The sequence below is a fragment of the Anarrhichthys ocellatus genome, unplaced genomic scaffold (genome assembly GCF_004355925.1).
Source record: "Anarrhichthys ocellatus isolate YVR2014 unplaced genomic scaffold, GSC_Weel_1.0 scaffold7, whole genome shotgun sequence".
Lineage (NCBI taxonomy): Eukaryota > Metazoa > Chordata > Actinopteri > Perciformes > Anarhichadidae > Anarrhichthys > Anarrhichthys ocellatus.
This window is the reverse complement of record NW_022280037.1, coordinates 8,816,354-8,840,540: the sequence shown is the minus strand read 5'-3', so window position 1 is coordinate 8,840,540 and position 24,187 is coordinate 8,816,354. Positions and strand designations below refer to the sequence as shown.

Here is a 24,187-nt window from a genome sequence, read left to right as displayed (position 1 = left end):
GGACATGAAATACTTGTCCTGGTAGTAGTGTATTTAGTGAAAAGTGTTTGTACACTGCGTGAGGTATCACAGGTAACACTGATACCAAATGCATACAAGTAAGTAGAAGTGAACGGTGGAGAGTCAGATAATGGGTCCACCTAATTCACCAAAGGGCCGGATACTTAAAATAAACAAAGAACCGTTTAGTGTTGGTAAACTCTCTACACACACTGTATGCTTGCATTTACACCCTGCCTATACTTCCTATAGCACAGTAATCTCTAGTAGTGGATGACTTGTTCACTGTGGTCCTGTACTCCACTCCCCCACTGTCTGATGCACTGTGATAGCCCTTAATGAGGATGAAAAATAAGTCACCTGTAGAAAAGGTCAAAGACCAAAAAAAAAAAAAAAAAAAAAAAAAAAAAAAAAAAAAAAAAAAAAAAGTATATCTGCACTTCACTGGCACCATCAAAGCAAGCCTCAAAAAACTGGAAATTAACAATGCAAAAAACCAACAACTGAATTTTTGTGTTAAATTACAAATAGCAAGCATGGACCGCATGGGTCTTCAATCATTGATAAAAAAGTCCACCTACGTTCGTACTGTACATTTTTCTAGGTATGCATTACAGCGCCGAGTCTATAAACCGAGAGGAAATACAAGTTTCTCTCTTTTTTTTTTTTTTTTCTTTTTCTTAAATCAAACAAAACAAATATGAGGGCTCCTAAAGAAAACCAAACAGTATAATCATGGATGGATGGAGTTGTGATGGCAAAGTACAACTGGAAATGTCTCGATAAGAAATAGAAAGCAGAGATAAAGTCCTTACTATACCAGACATTCAGGGTTTTTTAGTTTAGTTTTTGTTACAGCAGTTCAGACTCAAGTAGGCTCCGCCATGAGAAAAGGAGCACTTCAACATGACAGACTCAAAAGCAATCAAATTATTAACACCTTCAAACCTGGTCCATAAATTAGATAAATAAAAAAAAAAAAATAAAAAAAAAAAATCTTTAATTACTCTTAAAATCATCTCGTCACCATACTGTGAAGATTTCTACCAGCCCTAGTTAATATAGTCTGGAGCCAGAGCGGTCGCAGTAGTAGAGAGGAACCTCTTTTCTCAGACTATTGCTCCTTCCCTTTCCTCTACACCGCTCAGCTCCGTGTAGTCAAGTGAACAAAATCCATAATCACAGTATTACTACTACCATAAATTCATAGGAAAGAACTGTATGCTAATGAAAGAAGTTGATTTTTTTTTGTAGATTTTTTTTTTGTTTGTTTTGCCAAAGATGGTGTACCACAGAGCGTTTTTTTGTACAGGAGTGTTGTGTATATGTATTTACAAACGAATACACACAAACAACGTTTGCAGACCTCAGAGTGCGTTTTCTGTGAAAGGATCATAACCCCCTCCCCCCCCCTCACTCACTCAACAGCAAGCAATCTATATATAAACAAAGTGACTATACAGTAAAAAAACAAAAAAAAAAAAAAACAGAAACACATCCTGATGTGATGTCACAGTCAGGAAGTGTGTCTGATTGGACGGCTGAGTGACGCAGGTGTGACGTCATCAGAGATGTGACCGCATGGATTCCATCCACACCACAGCACTGTGGTGTGGTGGGCGTGTTTAATTTACAGCTTGTGTTTTGTTGAATAAGCTACTTGCAGCCCGAGCTGCAGATGTGCTCCGTGGGCTGATCAACACTGATGACATCACGCTCCCCTCCACATCTGCTTCCGCCAATCGGAGCAGAGCCCATGTCGAAAGCAGGGTCCTCTCACCCGCTACTAGTGTTTTTGTAATAAGGGTGTGGGGGGTGTAATCAGTGGAGCCAGATGCTGTGATGGTCACATGGACGATTGTCCCTGTGAATCCACACAGAAAACATCTGGAGGGGGGAAGCAATGCGATTAACTTAAAAAAAAAAACAAATGCCACAAAAATCTTTAAAGGATACTTATGTCAAGTAAAAATTCTGGTTGCTTCTTTTTTTTTTAAGACGTCTTTGTTTTGCAAAGTTTAAAAGTTGTAATAGATTTTCTTTACGAATTCTTATCACCATTCCTTTGAGTCATCATTTGTTAAATCGAAGAAGACATAGCAACAAATTTCTATCATTAAAAACATTTTTTTCTTTTTAGAACTCAGCAATTAAGAGATTTTGATTAGCTATGTCTTGCCCTCTCGTGCTTTTAACTTAAGTGTGTTTATTAATGCATTTATTTCATAATATATATATATTTTTTGCGATTGTGATGCTGACACTGGTGGGTACATTCATAGATGCTAGATGGAGACAGAATCCTCGGCCCCGTCCCCTAGTGTCCGGTGTGAGGCTTCACTTTCTGTCCAAGTCACTCTGTCTCAAGAAGCATGATGCCACCCACTGGTTCCTAGTTGGTTTCAGGAGATACAGCACTCGCTTCCTTCCACACCGATAGGAGCTCACAAAGGACACGACAGAGGATCTCATCTCACACTGCTGAGGGTCAACTCCGGAGGGCCAAAGGGGTTCGATGCCGCTATTCACCAATACACAGCTCCTCGCTCCTCAATGCTGCCCCAAATACACACACAAACACGTACCACACCCACACACACACACACAAACACCAAAGTCCCCTTCAGTCACTGTACAGTCCTTGTGAAAAGTTTGTGTGCCAGATAAAAAGTGCCAGAGCCAGCAGCCGAGGCCAAATCTGACACACGGAGCAGCTTTGGGAGGAGCGGGTACTCTGACACAACAAACTGCCCGAGCGACGGAGGAAGAGGTCGAGCTTTGGTGAAAGAGGAGGGGCGGCGTTTGCAGGTGGGAGGATTTGTGAATGTACTGTACTGGAAAAAAAAGAAGGAAGGGTTCTGTTAGTGAGCGTGTGTGTGTGTGTGAAAGCCGACATGGTGTGCTGTGTAATGCATGTGAACTTGAGCGCACACTCCCAAAGAGGTGTGCTTTTGTGCAATGGGGGAGGAGATGTGACGTTGTCATAGGTGGGCCCTCACACCAGATTGTACTCTTTGAGGTTGAGCTGTAGGATGGTGTCTTTGACAGCTGCAAACACAAAGCGGATGTTCTCCGTGTCCGTGGCACAAGTAAAGTGAGAGTAGATGATCTTATCGCTGTCTGGGTTTAAGTCCACAAACATCTTGAGAATGAACTCCCGTGCTGCCTGTGCATCTCTCTGGGGACCTGGGAAACAGACAGACAAGCACATACAAAAATTGTTTATATCATTATTATAAACCGAGCGCAAAAAGGAGTGGGTCAGCAATTTGGGAAATGCGTGTATTCCTGATGGATACAAGTCTGTGCATGTAGTATTGAGCTTTAGACGGGAGGGGTAGCGTAGCATAATGACCGAGAAACGGCTTACATGACCAGAAAAATACTACTGTGGTGTTCCCTTCTTGCCATTGAATACCCGGTTGTCTCTGGTAAGGCCTTCCATTGGTGGCGTTGTTGCAAATGGTCAGCAATGCAAATATGTCGTTTAAAAAGCCCTACTTTACCCAATAAAACCTGGAAAGCAGTGGATGTCTTGTAGCCCCATAATCTTGTAGGCCTATATTGCGTATTTAATCTGTGTAAGACTTCATTAAAAGTGGAAGCGTCTTCATTATTTTTCTTGCAGTTTTGAATAACACATTCACATTAGCTCCATCTAAGGGGGCGGCATCCGACAGTCCATTGCTAGATTGGTCAACATACACACACACACACACACCAACGTGTAGATGATCTCACCATCAAACTCTGGGAAATAGTCCACCAAGTGTGAGTAGGAGATTTTCTCCTCTAGCAGGTCCTTCTTGTTGAGGAAGAGGATGACGGAGGAGTTTTGAAACCACGGATAGGTAATGATAGTCCTGAACAAAGCTTTACTCTCCTCCATGCGGTTCTGGTGCAGAGAGCAGGGGAACAGTGAGAAAAGTCATATGTTTTAGTTTAAATTGACTCATCTCATTGAGTATGCATTTCAACACAAATTATTTTCATGCTGCCTGTGTGTGTGTGTGTGTGTGTGTGTGTGTGTGTGTGGAGAACACTGGGCCTCATTCACCAATATTTTCAAGGTTTTTCTTGAATTTTGTCTTCAGACGGTTAGATAAGTCTAAATCATGACGTGCTCTTGTAATGATAAATCCTATTGTAAACTGAAACGTGTGCATGCGTAAAAGCCCCGCTAATCCACATATAGGGGCATGAGACTACAGGGCTGTGTGCACACAAAAACTGAAAGGAAAAGTTGAGAAGATTCAGTCAAGAATGCCTAAATGAAACTGTAATAAAGGTGGAGCACCAGACTCCAAATGTAAAAAAAACAAATTCAATAGTTCTGACGAATGGTTGGTGAATGAGGCCTATTGTGTTTTAGCAACATTGGGTGTTTTTTTCTTGCGTATTAACTGAATGGTCAAGGTACTTTGATGTCCACCTACCTCATTGTCGGACTCCACCAGGACCTGGTCGTACTCACTCAGCGCCACAAGAAACATGATGGAGGTGACATTCTCAAAGCAGTGAATCCACTTCCTCCTCTCTGACCTCTGACCTCCGACATCCACCATCCTGACGGCAGGATGAAGGTGAAGAGGAAGAGGACAAGTGAAGAATCAAGAAGGGGAAAAAAATATTAGCATGTATTTCTTGATGGTTCATGTTCTCATTACCCTCAATGTCTGGTAAAGGCTGAAAGGACGGTACTTTTAAAAACGTTCTTAAAGGGAGATGTTGAATCCATCAAGATGTATTTACTTGTGATAAAACTTTACAATAGAGGAACACACTTGTTTCAGGTCCTGAAGTCATTCTCTGGTGTACGTCTTCCTAAAACCGTTTCAGCACATGACCCAAATAAAGATATAGCCTCTCATCCTGGGACCAATGAAAGCCATAACCCGTTTTTACTATCATTTATTTTTGGGTGCCGATATATCGTGTAAAAAACAATAAAAATAGAGGCCATCGTGCAATCCTAATAATGATATTTCAAGCCAACTAGTTTGGGGAAAAAACAAGACTTGATGGGTTCAACACCTTAAGAAGAGATTTAATCCTATTCACAAGTTCTTGTCTATGTGTTTTAAAGGGTTTCAGAGCAAACGTGAGCAGATCTCTACATTTGACAAGGAACTAAACAAACAGTGTAGCACAGTGTGAATATGCTTTTGTCCTTGTAAATAGGCGAGTCATGCATGCCACCACAAAGATAAAAGCTTCCCGTTTGACACAGATCTAGGATCAGTTTCACAACCAATGCCACTCAGTTTCGGAAATTGTGTTACTTTCATCATTTGTCAAAAGTGCAGTCACAATGTCTGAGCAGAAGCAGACAAACTGCGGGATCAGAAACTACAGAAATGTTTGTAATGATCGGTCCTTATTGGATCTTCCCCGCAGATGACGAATGAGAATCTATGGTTGTACAGTGAAGATAGAAGCACTGCAATACACAGGTAGCTGTGTAGCAGATTGTCTATCTGGTTGTGCATCTTATCTCAGAAGGAAAGAAATATTCTTGCTGGAAGTCTTAAACTGAGAGGCATACATTACATCCGATACTAGATCAGTCTCTACTTCTGTTTATGCGCTACTGTGAAAGTGAAAAGGTCAGAATGCATTCATTTCTCTACTCGATAGCTTTCTCAACCTCCCCTGGTGTGTGTGATAAAGCACCACACACAGACAATTTGTGAAGTTTTGAAACGCACTTGGAGGACAAATGGGGAAACGGGAGGAACAATGAAATGAAGGACATAGATGATATGGAGAGGGGCACAGGAAGAAAAGATAGATAGGAGGCAGAGTTGAAATGTTGATGTAAGATACAGAGGGCACCTCTGGTGGTGGGATCCTTTTCATGGTAGGACGCCTCCTAGGTAACCGAATGACAAACTACAAGCTGAGAAAATTACATCACAAGTCGAATGATATATACGTTGGATGTATGACTTCAGCACATGTGCGTGCAGGCCGACAAGCTGGCATTTGTTGAAGCCGTTCAGTAAGAGCAGCCCTAAAGCTGACGGATGTGTGAATCCTCGTGAGGTTTCTGCTTCCCTGAGCTTCTCCTTGACACGGTCACCCTTCACTCGTCAGGGAGTTCAGGTCCCAGTTTCATTAAGCCTTCATTTGTGACGACCGATTCAGTAAAATCTTTCCGGTCAAAAACCTTTGATGTCGAGCCATCATACAAACGGCATCGGTACAACTTTAGGCTGAGCTTCCTGTACTTTGTTGGGCCTCTGGACACACAGGCGCAAACCTCAAGACCAGGTGAGCCATGGTCTCCTGAGAGAGCTGCACAAATCCAATATAAATTCACAAGACAAGGGTGCCCCCTGGTGGTGGCCCAGTCCACCGGGGTCCACAGAGACCCAGGGCCAATATAGGCCCTGCAGGACCTGCTGCCCAAAATAACATTCCTCTACCGCGGAGAGGACGACCTCGTTTCTTCTGCCAGTCGGCGAGAGGAGGAGGAAGAGAGGAGGTGACCCATTTACAGAGACCGGGCACCAGAATGTAGGACTGTGTGTTCGTCAGGGGGCTGTGTGATATGTGTGCGGTTTGTGGCAGGAGGTAAAAGAAAATGTAGGACGTAAAATGGTTATGACTTTAATTTCTATGATTGCAGGGGAAGGGTTGAGGAGTAAGAATGGGATACAGACACTCATCAATGCATCAGTTAAAAGTCACAGGTTATAAGTTCTTTCCAGTGATTTGGTGGACAAAAAAATCAAACATGGGTTTATTTGGCGTTTTGGACAAAAACACATCAGAGGACGTATGGGTTGATGATGAACAAGGAGAGACTGAGCCAAAACGGGCATCTTTCTACCTGAAAATGATGCTTTGCAAGTCGAATGGGTACTCTATGATTCCTGTAGTGGGGATGCGCACCCTGAGCACATCCTGCTGAGTGGGAAGATAGCTGGAATCTGCAATACGATCCAGATCGGAAAGATAACTACAGGCGGGCCGGTCGAGGAAAAAAAAAAAAGAGAGATGAAGAGAAAAAAAGACAGAAAAACAGTTATATAAAGCGGGACAAGCAATTACCGCAACCCCCCCCCTGCAATTCCAGGAAGTGTGGATCAGTCCTGTTGAGGAAGCTTCACAGAAAAGGCCACATCTCAGAAACATAGGGTGTTAGTTAGTGTCACTGCTCCACCAACACTGTATCCAAAAAAACAACAACAACACAAGACTTTTGATGTCAGCTAGTAAAAGAACTAAACTAAAGGCTTGCAACCGCAGCCTTTAGTTTACTTGACTTCCCCCACCCCCAAGTACTTTCGTGGCTTATGTTGCAGACAGTGTGGTGGCATCAGTGACAGTAGGAGCAGTGTTTCAGCAGCACATACGGCAGCACTTGGATTAGATAAAGAAGGTTTGGACAAGTATGACATCAAGGATAGCAGGAAGCATATTCCATACCATATCAATTCGTAATTTCATTTTAAAAAGTTCAAATTCTTTTGTTTTTAAAACTGTGCCCAGATTTGATATGAACTTCCTGGTGAATCTTTGGCATCACTCACCCTTCTTCATCTAGTGTTCAGTGGCTGCTCTCCAAACGCTACAGTGCAACATGTCCGGCCTTCGTTTTGTTCCTGGAGCCAGAACATTAGCACAGTTCTGAACACAAACCACTGATATCTAATCAGGTTGACTAACACAACATCATCTGTATTTTTCTCTACAGGACAACTTGGTCTATTTAGCCAAATAAGTACGAGCTTTCCCCATACAGTTGTAATGCGAGGACATTTTGTTTTTTAGGGTACAATTTACAAAAGCCTTGCCCCTGTTTCACTAATGTGTTAGTATCCTGACAGTGATCAGTGGTTTCTGTCCTCTAGCCACGGTGATGCTGCAGTCCTGGTGCCATGGGGGTACCTGAAGATGCAGTTCTCCAGGTCAAACGGGTACTCTATTATACCCGTGGTGGGTACACGGACCCTCAGCACATCCTGCTGGGTGGGAACGTATCCCTCTGCAGTCACACGGTCTATATCGCTAAGGTAACTGGAGATGAACAGTATGGACAACACTGAAATGAAGTCAGATTCAATGATTTTCTTCTCTTCCTCACATACACACTACACATCAAAAACAAATGGATAGCTAACGTATTTACCATAACATACACATTCCCAACAAAGCAGGCACACCTGCATGCACACTGACATGAAGCATCATTAATCTGTAGTACAGCAAATCAACAACCAGGGGGCCCGGTGAGTTACGTGCCTTTTGATATTTAGCCTGGGGTCACAGAATATTAGGACGTAATTATGGAAAATACACACAACAGGAGGCTGACACATTTGGCTACAAGGTGGAAGCACAATAATTGTACACCGGGGGGGCAAGTGTATCTCTTACTACTGGCATTCAGACATTTAAAATCAATCATGGTGAAATGACTTCAAAGTCACTGTTTTACTCTCTTTCAGCTAGATGAGACAGCATGAACTAAAGTAATGATCGAACATTTACCATATAGTGTGGATAAACATCTATGGTGGACTATAACCAACATTTAAAACACCCGCTTTTATAGCTGTGGCTTGTCAATTTTTTCATATCGGGTTGTTAAATCGTGAACTAGGCTGCTGAATTTTGCGATACGTCAGCTGTATGCGGACAAAAGGCTTACAAGGTAATTATACACAGGTAGTTACACACAACCTGCAACCAAAAACACAACCAAACACACACTTAATACTCTAAAAACTGGTGTCCTGATCTCTGGTCTGGAGACAACTCTGTCTCCCTGCCGTACAAGAAATGAAAGGGTCAATTTATTCTGCAACTTACCTCAGGTGTTATCTAGCTAAGCAGATGGATTTAGTTAACGACAAGTAAAAATTGTAAGTAATAGGTTTAAAAAAATGAAACAGCTTCAAGTCTGTACAGAAACAATGTGAGCAAGTTAACTGTCACATTAATTATAGCACACCTCCATACTTTAAATCCTGGACGTGTATGCGGTTGCCACAAACACACCAACAACGCTTTTCCACATAATCCATTACGTGGACAAAGTTAAACCAGACAGAGACTGTTGTACATAGGTTTGGGAACAGAGACATTATTGTTGTATAACTAGAGAATCAATTACATTGTAAATTTGCAAAAGAATCTGCATCAGTTCCCAAACCAGCATCACAGATATACACTTAACTCAGTCACACGTATAGCATTCTTAAATCCTGGATTTCTACACACAGACACACAAAGAGAGAAACTGACGTACTATTTAGTGGAGTCAGAGAGCTGGTACTCTCTGCGGCGGTCATAGGCCTCCTGGATCCCTGGGTCGGACCACAGGCTTTTGATAGCTGCGATGAAGTGATAGTCAAACCCATTGATCTTCTCAATGTCCACCTCCTTCACAAGCATGGCGTTGGACTGAAAAAAACACAAGCAATGGAAAAAAAGTTGAGATAAATCGAGATGTAAGACAATGATGAACTTGTTACTGAAGATATTTGTAGGTAACTTACTTTATTGTCCGTTTGGACCTGGTGGCTGATGACCCACATATTCTACTTATTCTACAAAATTAAGGTTTCTTCAAGACAAATTCAATATTTGCATATCTTCTTGTGCAACTGAACATTTTTCCTAGGAATGAAACGCAGTTGGTCTAACTGGGAAAACAACAGATGAAGAGGTTGTAGGATGATGAATAGCAGTAGCTCCCATCAACTTTGCTATTTTTGTTTGTTTGTTTATTACTGGAGCACAGACCCTGAGACGATCTCTGCCAGATCTGCCGTACCAAAATGCCATCAAAAGTGGAGATGACTCAGGAAGAGAGAGATGAGAGCTGAGGACAAAGCTAAGCTAACCCAGCTAGGACCTAATGCTATTCCACTACCCGGCCTACGCTGATGTCCGGACAGCAGGACAGAGCGCTGGACCCCGCTGGGACGAGAGGTGGGGGCCTCTGTGTTTACGTCAATGATTGTTGGTGCTCAAACACAGAGTTGATGTCGAATCTTTAACGTTAAGATGCCTAGAGAAGGTTTATCCATGTGAAGAGTAACAGACATGATGGACATTAGACAATGGCCATACTGTAAATGTATAATGCACAACAGACATGCGATGAGGAGGAGAAAGAGAAACAACTTTAGTGGGACACGACCATGACATGTCTATCCAAAGAGGCACAACATCCTTGTTTCCCCACATACGTTCATACCCTACCTACTATTATACGTTTTCATAGCTGTGACTTGATATTAGATACGTGAGACAGAAATGAATACTTTTCTTAACTTTACAGTGTTTTTAGAAAGGTCTTTACAGCACTTACTAATATATACACACACACACACAATATTACTGTGATCCAACTATATGGGCCCATTGTGCTGTATCCGTAGAAATAGAATTGGAGTAGAATGGACATTGTTTGCAGAAGTCATTTGCCTAAAATAAAATGGTGATTGTTATACACACAATCAGTGGGGCTGTATGTGTGTGTCACACAATATTGCTCCGCCCCTAAGCCGGCAGTGGAGATAGTCACAGAGCCAATCAACGTCTGTTCAGGCCAATTAACACTTTTCTTACTTATAAAAAAGTGCAAAGTGTGGATTACATTCACCTTGCATTCCAGGTGTAAATGAGTCTTCAATTGGAGGTTCACAATAAGGACTGGAATTAAGAACTACAGTAGCATACAACAATAGACTATGTAGTTGTATTGTTCACACACCATCGCTAACTAGTTTCAGTTATTTTAATGTATGTACAAATCAAACTGATGCCTCTGGTACCGAGAAATTAAGCGGAAATACCATAAATATATCTCCGTTAATGGCAACAATTCAGGGGGTGAATTTGTCTATAACTTGCCCGTTTATATTATATTAAGACTTTAGGCATGTTGCTCTCCCACAGGTCTCTCGCTCTTTTCTCCCCGTTAAAGGGTTTTTCCTGTTCCGGTGTGAGGGTTCCGGGACAGAGGATGTCGCACGTGTACAGATTGTAAAGCCCTCTGAGGTAAATTTGTAATTTGTGGCTATACAAAAATAAATTGAATTGAGGGCGTGGCTGCTTTGAGTGACAGGTGGGTGCTGTCTTAGGTCCATATTCTATAGTACAAAATACTCAATTATCATATCTGAAGCGGACTTCATCACTGGTTGACGTGGCTGGGGCTTGCTTAAAATATAAATGATTTCTGATCGCTGTGGTCTTTCACTACACACCATCCCAGTGGAAGTTTAGAAATCACACCTTTCAAATAACCAAAGGCGACTCTGGAACAAATGACCGTTAGGATATTTTCTTATTACCGAGTCAGTCCTTACCCGATTCTGTTCAAACTTGTAGGGGATCTTAAGGGTCTCAGTGGCGCGGATCATGGCCTGCATGGAGGTGAAGATGTTCTGGTAAACAAGCCGGATGAAGCCTCTCTTATCTTCGTCTGAGTACCCAGCTCCGTGAATGATTCTCATCTGCTTGATGAAGGTGCTCTTGCCACTTTCTCCGGTACCTGAACAGAACAAGGGAGGCAAATAGTTAATATAGGTAGAAATGCAGCAAACTTACGGTGTGGGCATAGTGAGACGGCACGGCAAAGGCCTGCGTAGTCATGTTTAAGACGTAATACACTCTAAACACACACAGTACAGTCTTATATCAAGGATACAAAACATCTAAACAAAATACTACACTTTATAAGCCCAGTGAAGTCACTTTCCAATCATCTATGCATCAACTGTCAAAAAGTGGTAAAAAAGTCAGCACAGCATAAGACTTTATACACCAGAAGCAGTACGACGGTGCTTCTGACGATAGAACATTGGCAACCATTTTGAGAAATTGGCAACCTGTTCTTGGCGCGCGCGCATATACACACACACACACACACACACACACACACACACACACACACACACATATACATATACACATACATATACACATACATATACACACATACACATACATATACATACACACACATATATATAAAAATAGGAACAGCACATAGCAATCGTGCACCCCGCTATAAATAAATGTGTCGCATTAGTGACGTTTGGCATTTACTCACGTGTGCGTATAGGCATCTGTTTTAGAGATAAAACGTTAAAAAGCAAACTACAAAGAATTTATTTACTGTAATAAAACCGTTAAGCCAACTAATGACCTGAACTTTATGGTAATCCTGGATTTTTATACAAAAAAAAAAAAACACATTTTCTGTGTATTATACATCCATATACAACCAAGAGAACATTTACTAGATCACAATATTCAATTAAAAATCACATTTCCCGTGATCAGGATTATATTTGTATTGCTCACTCCACTTAAGCGCTAGAGCCCCTTCCCTTCCAATTAGTGGACAACTGATTTTGAAATCAGATTGCTCATTTGTGCAAAAGACGATCACAACAACCTCAAGTCTGCGATCTAAGACGGATGATCCACGAAAAGGCAAAAATCGCAGAAAACTTTGATGCCAGCTGAAGAAATCCAAGAACATGCTGCAGCCCGTTTGTGTATCTGATGTTTTATTAGTGTTCATTCATTACCAGCATAAGCCGGTAAAAATTAAGTAATGGTCTGAAAATGTGGTGCTCATCTAAGTCAGTTTTACACGTTATAAAAATCCTTCTACAGAAATTCCAAATATATTAACTAAAGCTGGTTACGAGCGCTTATATTTCAAAACGTCAGGATGTTATCGCACAGTTTGGAGAGTGAATGAATCAACAATGTTTCCAGGAAGAAGAGGAGAGAAGAGTGTGGGGGTGGGTGGGTGGGGGGGGGAATACAAGCTAATTTGATGAATATGACGAAGACGACGTGCCCTACATTTAGTATCTAGCACTGAACTGCCTCTGCCGAAAGGTGACAGCAGGGGTCGTTGTCAAAAGGCTGCATTCCTTCAGTGATCCTCCTCTGGACTCCTGAGCCCATATCTGGCTGGAAGATCATCACTTTGAGTGGCGTCAGGTTTCCAGATTCACACATATGGTAAGGAGCCCGAGAAGAGGCTTTGGAAGACAGGCATGTGCTTATAAAGATTTATTCTGCATCTACCAAAACACCCTGAAATTCAGTGGAAAAATGAATAATCTCTGCATCGAGTAAAAACGCACGTTTTCAAGCTTTTCAAGACCGACGGTGATTGCCAAAAATAATCCCCCACTTGGCTTGGTGTGTTGGGTCTAACCGAACATTTCACACTAGCCCTCTATGTTCTACATGCCCAGAAACACAACCCTCCGGCCACACACACAAAATAAAAAAGGAGACCAAGAAGAAAAAAAAAAAGCTGATGAGTGAAATCAAAAAAGGGATCCAGCACATCTATAATATCTGCAGAAATTAAAGGGAAAGACGAGGAGGAAAACACACACACACACACACACACTCATCTCAACACCACCTACATTCAAGGTTTTTGAAGCGCAGCCATATTTCCGTTACCATAGCAACCCCTCTGTCTCCCTCTCTTTTTAGTTCCTGTGTTTTTTATTTTTTTTAAACCCCTCCTATCCACCCCTTCTCTCTCTCTCTCGTAGCAGACAGTAAATATAACTGCGAGCCCCTCAGGCCTGCTGTGCTCTTCCATCGTTTTGTGCACCACAGAAGAAGGGCCTCGGCTCCACAGAGAGACTTTTGGGGGTGGGCTGGTGTGAGGTCAGTACCGGGGGGGGGGGGGGGCTTAATCTCACATACAAAAAGGGGAAATGACCCTCAATCTCTTCCAACAAAATGCCCAATTTTGGAGAACAGAGACTAGATAGACTGTGATTCACTAAAGAGATCTTTATCGTTTCTCATGGGTGAATCAATGCTTTGCAGAAGGAGCGAATAAAATCTGTGATCGCCAAGCTAACGAAAAGGAGCATGGAGAGCATTTTCTTTGTATTGCGCTGCGGCACTAATGTCCCGGTAGTGAGCAAGAGGATCGCTCTCCAGCTTGATGTCTGATTTATTTCTCGTGACCCCGTCACAAGATCTCCCTCTGCTGTGTTCTCTTTAAGTATCATGTCCCTCTTTCACCAGACAACACACTACGAGCCTCTGTCTTCCCTTTTTTCCTCCCGAGATTGTACCAGCACCAGCCACAACCGTTAACATGCCCTCACCAGCTCTCCCCCACAAATACACTCTCTCTCTCCCTACCCCCTTTTTCACCACTCCTCCTAACCTCCCTTAGGCTAGAAATATGCCTCTCCATTCTCCTCCATCTCAGTCAAGAATTTTGGATATTCATAACTAGAATCCGTCCATTCTTTTTTGGATATGACCTAGAAAAAAGGGGTCACCTTTTAATAGCTCACACACTACTTGGGTTTGATAACGCTTTCTGTGCCAGGTAGGTACGAGTGTGAGATAGAGAGACAAAAGGAGCTCAGCTTGTGGCCCAGTGCAAGGTACACTACACAGCCCACACACAAACACTGCCTCTCGGATCAGAGCGAGAAGTCAGAATCAGGGGAAACCAAACAACAATGTGCATACAATTACAACTAGCTCTGAACAGCCTAACTAAGAAGAACTAGTGAAATGCCAACATTCTGTGGTTAGTAACAGCTATCCATCTTGTTAAGACGCCGCATACTTCACCTGTATCCTCCGTTGCCCCGCTAGCTTTCATAAGCCTTTACATAACGCAACTGATGTCAGCTTGTGACACAACACCTGATGGACTTGACACACCGCTGTCTTAGTGCAGCAGATTCGGTTGAGCCCAGGTCGTCCGTCTATCAGGATATGTCTGTGTGTGTGTGTGTGTGTGTGTGTGAGAAGGGCCTGCTTTGTTTGCACGGTCTGCTCATATCCCATCATTTTTTCTCATTGTGCATCCCCATGCAGTCCACAAAAGGCCTCATGCTCAAGCAGGGCAATCCCTGTTAAACCTGGCTTCCCTCTGCAATACCCGTCACAGCTTTCCTTTAACAAAGAGATGTGGATTATCGGCAACATGGCTAACCTGCATGTAAATTCACATAGACACATAACGGTCCATTGGTATGAACAGTGTTATCTTATCTGGGTTGATGAACGGCCCTTTTAGGCAGTGCTTGACAATCTAATCTCAGCGGTTAGAAGAAATTTGCATAGACACAGCAGAGGTTTAAGTATTATCAAAACCTCAAAATTGGCATCAGTCAGACATTGGCCTTTTATAGGAGCGCGCTGGAAAGATACTGTATGAATCAGGCAGTCACAAGGCTAACCGAAATGTAGCGTGGCTCTAAAATCCTTCACTAAATTCAACTTAGAAACTGGCCTCTTTCTGGCGTACAAAGGACAGGGATTGAGCCAAGGCAGCCCGGAGCTAGACAACACACACACCAGCTGCCTAACCAACTGTGGACACACACGGATCCTGTGGTCAACCTCAAGGCATGGATGTTACCTTCACTGTGATGGCCCATTTTCTTTCCCTTTTCCCTGCAATGACTTGGGCAACACACAGTACAGGACTCCAGCAAACACGCGCGAGCATAAAGACAACAGAAAGAGGACTCTCTCTCTCAGCTCTACTGCAGCTTTCCAACATGTGTTGCCTGCTGTCAGGATCTGGGCACAACTCCACTGCTTTGTGCCGATGTCTCTGCCGAGTGCTCCGTGTGCGTGGGTGTCACAGCTGTAAATTGAATATACTGTACATGGTATAGCCTGCACTGCACATTACACACACAAGTTCATCTGTCCACCTTAGGATAGCTTTTGTCTGTTCAACAGCGAGTATGCACCGAGTGCCGTTCTGGTCGAGTAGGTGTGGGTGAGCAAAAATAAAATAAAATACAGGCTTTACAAAAAGGTTTGGAGTAAGCGGCAGTATTTTAGTCTGCAATACACACTGTGCTGGACTGCTACAAACTAGAAACAGATGCCAGATCCTAGATGTTGACATTGTTTCTTAAGCCATGGCACTCATTTAAGAAAATCTCATCATGGAGATTATAATCACTCCGTGTCCACACTAGGGGTGACGAAAAAGTGGTGTTGATAATTACAACGAACATATTGCAAAAAGAAAAATATTTGTCGGTGACGCACAATATCATTAGAGCTCTTACTTTGCACTTTAAAAACCCGTGTTAATCGTTTCTCGTTAAATGCTAAATATAGGTGAAAAAAACAGTATCGGAGTACTTTTGTCTTCCCGTAAAACAATTATAAATGTCGCATGACTCATCCTGCACTCAGAGGCGTGTACAAAAATTGATCCAATCAAATGAGACCTCATCGTTTGTGGTCCGTAGTTAGCCGACAGAGCAATATGGAGAGAGATAGGAAGAGATGTGTGTTTAGAATTTGATCCTCAATTAGCTGGGTCTATGTTATGATGCACAACAAGGATATGTGGCAATATTTTCATGGGGGCAGTAAACAAGCCAAAGCTTGGGCTTTTGTCGCTCATGTGATGAATTACAGGAAATGACGCCATCTCCTTGGTCTCTGGAGTAAACGTTTGAAAAGTGTCGGCGGCAAAGGCGAACAATACAACAGAGAAAAGCGTAGCGGCAAATACATGATTAAAGGGTTCTGCTTTAAAAACAGAAACATCTTCCGTCTGGTATATCTCCTCCATTTTGGAATGGGTCCACAGACTGTATGAAGTGGACCTAATCATAGTGACGTCACCCATTGGTTTGTGGACTGCCGCTATAAAGCCTCGAGTTTGGTGATTTGGCCGTCGCCATCTTGACTTTTTGCAACCAGTAATCGGAAGTTAGACTTCTTTTTGCAAACGTGTCCCAGTGGCAGTAAATCCAAAATATTGCCAAATAGGCGCCTTTGCTTTGACGCCAAATCCTCCGCCATCGTCTTATCGGTCAACTCTCATCACGTGACAAGTGAAATCTGACTCCGCTACTCCAATGCATTCAGTCTATGATTGTAGCGTCCATCATCAAAAACAAAAGAAAAGCAAAACGATTTATGCTCGAATACCATGCAACACCGGTAACGACGAATTCTGCACCAAGCCCAGTCAACACATGTACTGCTCTCTGGTGCATTGAGGTAAATGTATCCACATTAGGTTTTCCACACTAGAAATCCCAAACCACAATGCAAGCCTGACATCCTCCATAAAATGACAAGTGTAAGCATGCTCTATCATTCCAACTCCAACTCAAAATTGAAAGTTGAAGTGACACGAGTTAAAATGGAATGATCACAGAGACGTGTGGGCTTTACTGTACGCAGCAGCTGGTGGGAGTAAACAGGAATGAACATGCCACCCTGTCAGCACAGAGAGGGCTGAAGACACTGAACTAAGAGGCACTGTCCCCGTCCTGTGGGAACTGAGGTAGCGGCGGTATATGGGACAGTCACCATCTAGCCTCATTCACCCCCAAATCTCCAAAGAGCGAGTCGCGACCCCATTTAGGTACGAGTGCATGTGTTCATATGTGCACTAGTGAGCAACTGTGTCATAAACACCATGTCGTAGGGAGAGACAAAGTGTGTGTGTGGCTGTCTAAGGTTGACCACCTGAACATTTACTGGAATGTTCTGTGATGAAGAACGCACAGTGGGGTGCGTGCTTAATGTATTACCTGTCGACTTGAAGTGACTTTAATTTCATACTATAGTTCAACATTAGAAATGATCGTAACTGGACACTAGATACCACACGGAGTGAGACACAGACTGCGTTAAAGCCACAGAACCTACTGCAATCGTGCTTCACGAGTTGTCCTACTGTACAAACAGTGCCTCCATCACACTCTCATAACAAAACATTTCTAAACAAACTTAAGTGCCACACAAAGTAGCTGCAGTGTTTCCAAGGCCTCACGCATAATGCAGGACACGCACGCAGACTTGTCGTCACCATGAAACCAAAACCAATACCAATTAGCACAAATGTACACTTTTTATGTCAACAAATCATTACACAGATACAATGAATTTTAGAGTCTCCAAAGTTACATTAAAGACCCTGACCTGTAATATCCCACGTTTGAGTCAGGTTAGGGATCTTTATTGCATGTCACGCCCAGTCTCTCTTTCATTTTTGTCCTCTCTGCCACCAGTTTCCGCTCCTACTAGTGTCGTGCCAAACCAACCTTCTTGTTGCCAAAGGTTAATGTACAATACTGTGACAATAGAAACTCGTTAAATATAATAACAGCATATTTATCAGCGGTGTGCTTGAGATCAGACTGGAGATGTGAACACTTAAAACGATGGGTGAGCTTACTCGCCATCTTCCTACATTTGTACGTTTTAAACAGAAAACATATTTTGATATGAAATGACATATATAATACAATATAGCCAACAGCAAGTACTTCGTTAGGGGCCATTTTCAGCTCCCTAGCGAATCTCCCTTCAGCCAGCTGTGTTAACGTCACAGCCACACAGCCACACACACACACACACGTTCCTCACACACAGGCAGCTACGGCACATGGTAAAACATAAACAAGGAATATACTGCAATTCATTTTCAGTGGGATGTTATTTGTCCAGTAACCTGAAGCAATTTTATTTGGAGATTTGTTTGAGTGAGAGAAGGTCCTGTAACTTGGTGCAGTTATGTATGAGTCAATCTTTTACTATGATACCATTGTTTTTCAAGTTTCCATGAAAGAAAAGTAACAAAAATGTGTAAACGTGTATGCTGTCATTTATAGTTCTTAGAAAGAAAATTTAAATGTGCAAAAATCAGAAGGTCAGACTTCGAAGAATCGGCAATCGGTGCATCTCTATTCTTTACCAAAGAGAATCAATTCCTTTTCTTCAAAAATATGAATCTTACTCAATGATGACTGTTGGCAAAATAATTCCAGTCACAATACTGAATACTGAAACCGCATTCACAATGAACCACAGAGAAGTACAACGTGGTTGTCAAAGTGTTCCTCTGTACCTAAGAGAATATGTTAATATGCCACGTTTGCTTGTCTTAACTCTCAAATATTGCAAAAGCCCGTTTAATGATTTCCATATTAAAAAGTATTAGATCTGATCACGATAAAGAGGATTTCAGGAATAACTGGCCATCCGCATAGCTCCTCACATTCACTAGCAGACACACACACACACACACACACACACACAGCGAGGAGTAGAGCTAGAAGATCCCTATTGCCATATATGATCAAAATAAGACGGCTTGGCAAAAGAAGGAAGGTCAGCAATAAACATCTGAGCCTCTCCCCTGATCCTCTTCCTAGTTCAATCAGACTGTTCCTCTGAAGGATGTCTGAACCTGATACCGAGACGTACTGCATAGACAAGAACATTTCAATCAATGAGGACTTGGCAAATGACTGTACATTAAACCTCCACCTGGGATGATGTGCTACTGAGCCATCCAAAATATTTTGGGCTGTTGAGCAGACTTTTGGCCCCTATTTTTAATACTGTGCTCGACAAATTCTCTGATGACCAAAAATGCCTTTTTGATGTCATTCTCAGGAGTTTTTAACTGATTGCCAGACATTCTTCATATTTCATGTGAAGTCCACATTTTCATGAAAAGCAAACACCAACTGGTACAACGACAGCTTGACTGAGGGCTTACAGTTTGTCAGCACTTTTGTGAAACCCTAAAGCGTTTGCCCTTCCCTCTCACTTTACTGACCGCTCGCTCGCTCCAGCAGTTCATTTACCCGATGCAGCAAAGGCCACAGCTCCTGGTCCACTGTGTTTTGACCAAGTAGAGGCAAACCACTGGTCTGTGGAGCAGGAAGCTGTCAGTATGGCCCGATATGGCCTCAGTCAGAGGCAGCCAGACTGTGGGCAATGCTGCAGCCCTGGCAGAGTTGTTATTTTCTGACCAAGCGGGTAAGTATGATGTTTTTATAGTTTTTAACTGCAAAACCAACCCTAACATTTACCCTCTCTCAGTCTGGAAACACCATGCCTGTGTCTGGCATCAAATAAAACAAAACCCCATAACTGTTTTATCGACGAGGCATGGCTGTTCTGGCAACGCACTGTGACCATATAGCAAACCCTGGCAGGAAGGGAGAGGAACACCAAGGGAGGGTGGACCTGAATTAGTGCAAGAAAAACACTTTGTTGGGAGAATGCTGCAGCATCCGTCAATCTAGGGGTGAACGAACTTGCAGATTAATCATATTGTCTGTCTGCACCGTTAATTTAGTCATTTTTTAAAGCAGGAAATACTAAACACTTGCTGGTTCCAGCCACTCAAAATGGGAGAATTTAAGTTTTTTTGTTTTTAAATTTCTGTAAACGGATTAACCTATCTTTGCATTTTGGACATGACGGGCAAGACAAACAATTTCAAAATGTCACATTGAGCAACAGGAAAAAGTTTGAGAGTTTCCCCCTTGAGGACAAATAATAAACCTATTTAACCACCATGCAACCAACTCTTTTTTTACATTCAAAACCCACAAATGTTACATTTAAAACCATATGAAATTAGAGAGCGGCTGCAAACCGTCTCATTGGATAACCTAGAACTAGAAGCTAATGCCGTTTTTGTTTGATAAATGACTTAAATCATTTAGATCACCACAATTGTTGTTGAATCATTTTATTTTGATCAATAGTTTTAGCTCTACCCTACAAAATAAACCCAGACACACAAGACTAGATGAGAGGTGAATTATGAAACCTTAAAAAGAAATATGAATCACATGCCTCCACAAAATATTCCAGTACTAATATGTATAAATCCATACAACTAAAATTGAGAATACTTGGCCAGAAGGAGCAGTTGGGCACTGAGTCTAGCTGAAATATAAAACCTGTCTCCTGTCAGGTAGCGAATGACCGGAGTCAACTAAGGTGGATTAATGTCCAGTACTCAATATCTCGTCCTTCCTCTTTAAGATACATTTGATGAAACACGGTGGTTAAATAGATTTAGTCGCTTTATTATTTGTCCTCGAGGAGGAAACTCTTTTAGAAACAGAGGTTGTCTTCGTTCTCCAGTGATGTGTGGAGAGGCAGGCGGCTCACTGAAGGCTGTGGGCCTGTGAATAATGCCAGGGGGGATAATAGGAGTCAGTGACATCCCAAAGTCTCAGCAGCGGATGTGTTTAACCAAGCCTATTAAGACCTACACTAATCCTGCCTTACACGTCCTTATCCAGGCGTCCACTGACAGCCTTAACTCACACAGGATGGGCCACTTACACCATGACTGATAGCAGGTCGTGCTTGCTCTCTGCCTTTCACACACAAACACTTTCACAAGTGGTTTTTAATGTCTGCTGTCAAAATTAGGGATGTATTGAAAAAACAACACACCAGATGGTTGTGCAATGCTTTACACAGAGTGTAAATGATCACCTTATTTTTTAAATATCCTTGAATCAACCCAACCGTTTAATGATCATCTAGCGGGAGAAATTTAATTGCAGCACACAAGCAAACCCTTTCAAAACTGCGACACAAAAACAAAACACCCCTCTGTTGACACGCTCACGTTGGCCACCAGGTAGAATAGAGTGCACTAGCGATTCAAACGTATGACGGAATAGAATATGTCCCATCGACGGCGTGGCTCTAATGTGGCCTAGTTATCCGAGCTGAGGTATCCAGCAGGGAAATGAAAAGGAGACACATGTCAAATAACCAGGGCTGCTTTCGGTGGGCGAGAAATGGGAGCAAACGTTTTGAAACCAAGGATGCAACCTAGATAATTCTAATTGTCCTAAAAAAATTTTTTAAAAAGGACACTTTCCTTTTTCCAAGGAGCTTTCACACATCTGTTTTAAGTGGCTGGCAGGTAACATGCACACACAGTTAAACGTTAGCCTGTTAGAAGACGCTTGCACACAAAATACATTTTTCTGAAAGCAACGCGAGTACACTGGTGATAAAGCATAGCCCAATGTTCCTTTTTGTGTCCAGAGAACAATGAATCAATGCAGTACAGTGCAACTTGTTCAACAGCAGCTCCCTCTTGCCCACACACCAGCTATAAAAATAGCCAACATTAACCTACTCAGCTAGACTCCAGGATGAGGGGGCAAATCCCTCAGTATCCTCTGGAAGTGGTAGATGTGTGACACTGGGGGGAGACTAATACATATTAGAAAATTATAATGGAATGAATGGACAACCAAGCAAGGGCTAACTGAGGCACCTGAAGCTTCATCCAGTTGAACAAAATGTTATGCAACCTGGTGAAAGCAACAGTGTAAAGCAATCCAAAGCTGCTGCTTCTTTTATCAAGTGGCCATCTCCGCCTTTCAACCATCACCAGCTAACAAACCACGGGGGCAGTTTTTTGATGTTAGCCGACTAATTAGCTTGAGAGCTAGTCAATAATGTCAAAACTGGCCCACTGACAAGCATGTGGTATAAGCCTGCAACATTAAAACGGTGACATCTTAGTAACTTCGATGCCAAATGATCCGTTGTCTGCACACCAATGCAAATACATATTACTCGAGTAAAGAGCCAGTGCGGCTAGCTAGCCAGTCTTTGCAGATATGCACATTAAACCAGCCAGCTTACTGTTTTTTTTTGTTATTTGTTTTTTTTTTTTTACTCCGACCACGCATTTCGCAAATTCATGCGATAACGTTTCTCGCACTGAAACCTAGCCAGCTAGCAGCCTTAACTAGCAGCATATTTGCTAGCATTGCCAAGAAGGCCCAAGAACGTGAGTTGTCCATACAACGACTCACAAGACGTAACAATTAAAACATGTTACATACCGAGAAGAAGTAATTTCAGCTCTCTCCTGGAGTCGCGCTTGTCTCGGCGGAGTTGTTTGTCAATTTCTGCATTGATTCGTTTCGACTCCTTCGCCTCTTCGCTCAGGCAGCACGCCATCATGGACTCCAGAGTCATCCCCTCTGCTGTGGGCAGCCCGGTTAAGACGGGACGCGATACACGGTCTCGGTTTATCAATCTCAGGAGGTGGTCTGTCTGTCTGTCTGTCTGTCTGTCTGGACGTACGGACGGACGGGACTAGCTCGGGGCCTCGCTGTCAAGTTGTCCCAATCAGCCGAGAACAACTGCGACTTCACCCGGGTGTTCTCGGCAAAAATCACGGGAGATCCGGACGTCAAGAGACGGCCTTAATACAGTTAATGTTAAAACTACTGCCGCTTAATACCTGTTGTATAGCATTAACCCCCTCCTCTGTCTTTTCGTCTGTCACTGTGGTCCAAATTCAATCTTCACAATCTGCCAAAAAGTGGTTCAAAACTGCAGCCTCGCGACATCCGAGCCCGTAACAATTGATTTTCTCTGCAGCCTCACCAACGGTAGCTAGCTGGTTCACGCTACAACAAGTAGTATTCCTAGCTGGTCGGCTAACATTAGCGTGATCGCCGTTATTGCACTTATCTACGCGGCAGCAATGCGTCCGTTTTCTTAAGTAACTACATGAGCTAACGTGGGCTAAATTGCACGTAGCGGCTACACGAGAGCAGAGCCTCGCTAGCTCTCTGAACGACGCCTCGGCTAATGTTGTGTCAACCCGCAGTGATTGGAAACAGCGAGCTGGTTGAAGGAATTCGTTCGCCTAGCTAGCGATAGCAGGGCAGCACCCTATCACGTCCTGACTCATCTTGACGGTAAAACACGAGGCTACTACCACCGCCTTAAAGAGGGGTAAGATGCGGCCCGGCCCGGGTGGCTTTTGCCAGAAATGTATTCGCTGCAAACAGCTGGCTTTCGTCGCTGGAACAAGGTCGGAACACACACACACACTCCAAGTCTGATGCCGAGCAAGGAGGAGGAGATACTGGGGTGTTGAGTGACAGGCGGGGGGCTTGCATGAAACATTGTTTTTGACAGACCAATTGAATGGGCGAGGGCGGGTCCTCCGGGGTGGGATCCGACTGTGTGCACACAAGATGCAAAACCCCAATATGCATTAGGAAGGGCTTGGTTTTCGGGTTTTATACACTCTTTAAATACAGGCACCACCTGCTGCGTAATCTGCACTGCTGGGAAAAATGTTTTTCAAAATCTAGTGCAACGTGGTGACTTATCAAGACATAATTAATTTCATTAAGTAGTCAATCCTCATCAATAACCTGCAGTATAACGCAAGCAGCATCAGACAGGACTGATTATTGGCGATGAACGTGACATCTTGTGGCTTAGAGCTGAATTGCATGCAACACATGTTCATAGTATTCATTCAACAAGCTCATTGGTCCATATTGGTTTCTAGGAATATAGCTTTTTTTCTTTTACATTTTGTACACACTGTGTAACACATGTTTACATTACA

General features: G+C 42.8%; 1 protein-coding gene across 2 annotated transcripts; it reads right to left on the bottom strand.

Annotated features, from left to right (window-relative positions):
• Nucleotides 1–449: 449 nt before the first annotated feature.
• On the bottom strand, nucleotides 450–23,712 carry gna11b (guanine nucleotide binding protein (G protein), alpha 11b (Gq class)). Of its 2 annotated transcripts, none has more exons than XM_031848052.1 (7): nucleotides 22,656–23,712; nucleotides 11,331–11,515; nucleotides 9,260–9,414; nucleotides 7,897–8,025; nucleotides 4,437–4,566; nucleotides 3,742–3,895; nucleotides 450–3,186 (listed from the first exon to the last, which is right to left on the bottom strand). In XM_031848052.1, the coding sequence occupies exons 1-7, from the start codon at nucleotides 22,789–22,791 to the stop codon at nucleotides 2,996–2,998; spliced, it is 1,080 nt and encodes a 359-aa protein (XP_031703912.1). In that variant the 5' UTR covers nucleotides 22,792–23,712; the 3' UTR covers nucleotides 450–2,995. The 2 variants fall into 2 exon arrangements, with proteins under 2 accessions (XP_031703912.1, XP_031703911.1); XM_031848051.1 differs by lacking the exon at nucleotides 7,897–8,025 and adding an exon at nucleotides 6,836–6,964 and having other exon boundaries at nucleotides 22,656–23,704.
• Between the last annotated feature and the right edge of the window lie 475 nt (nucleotides 23,713–24,187).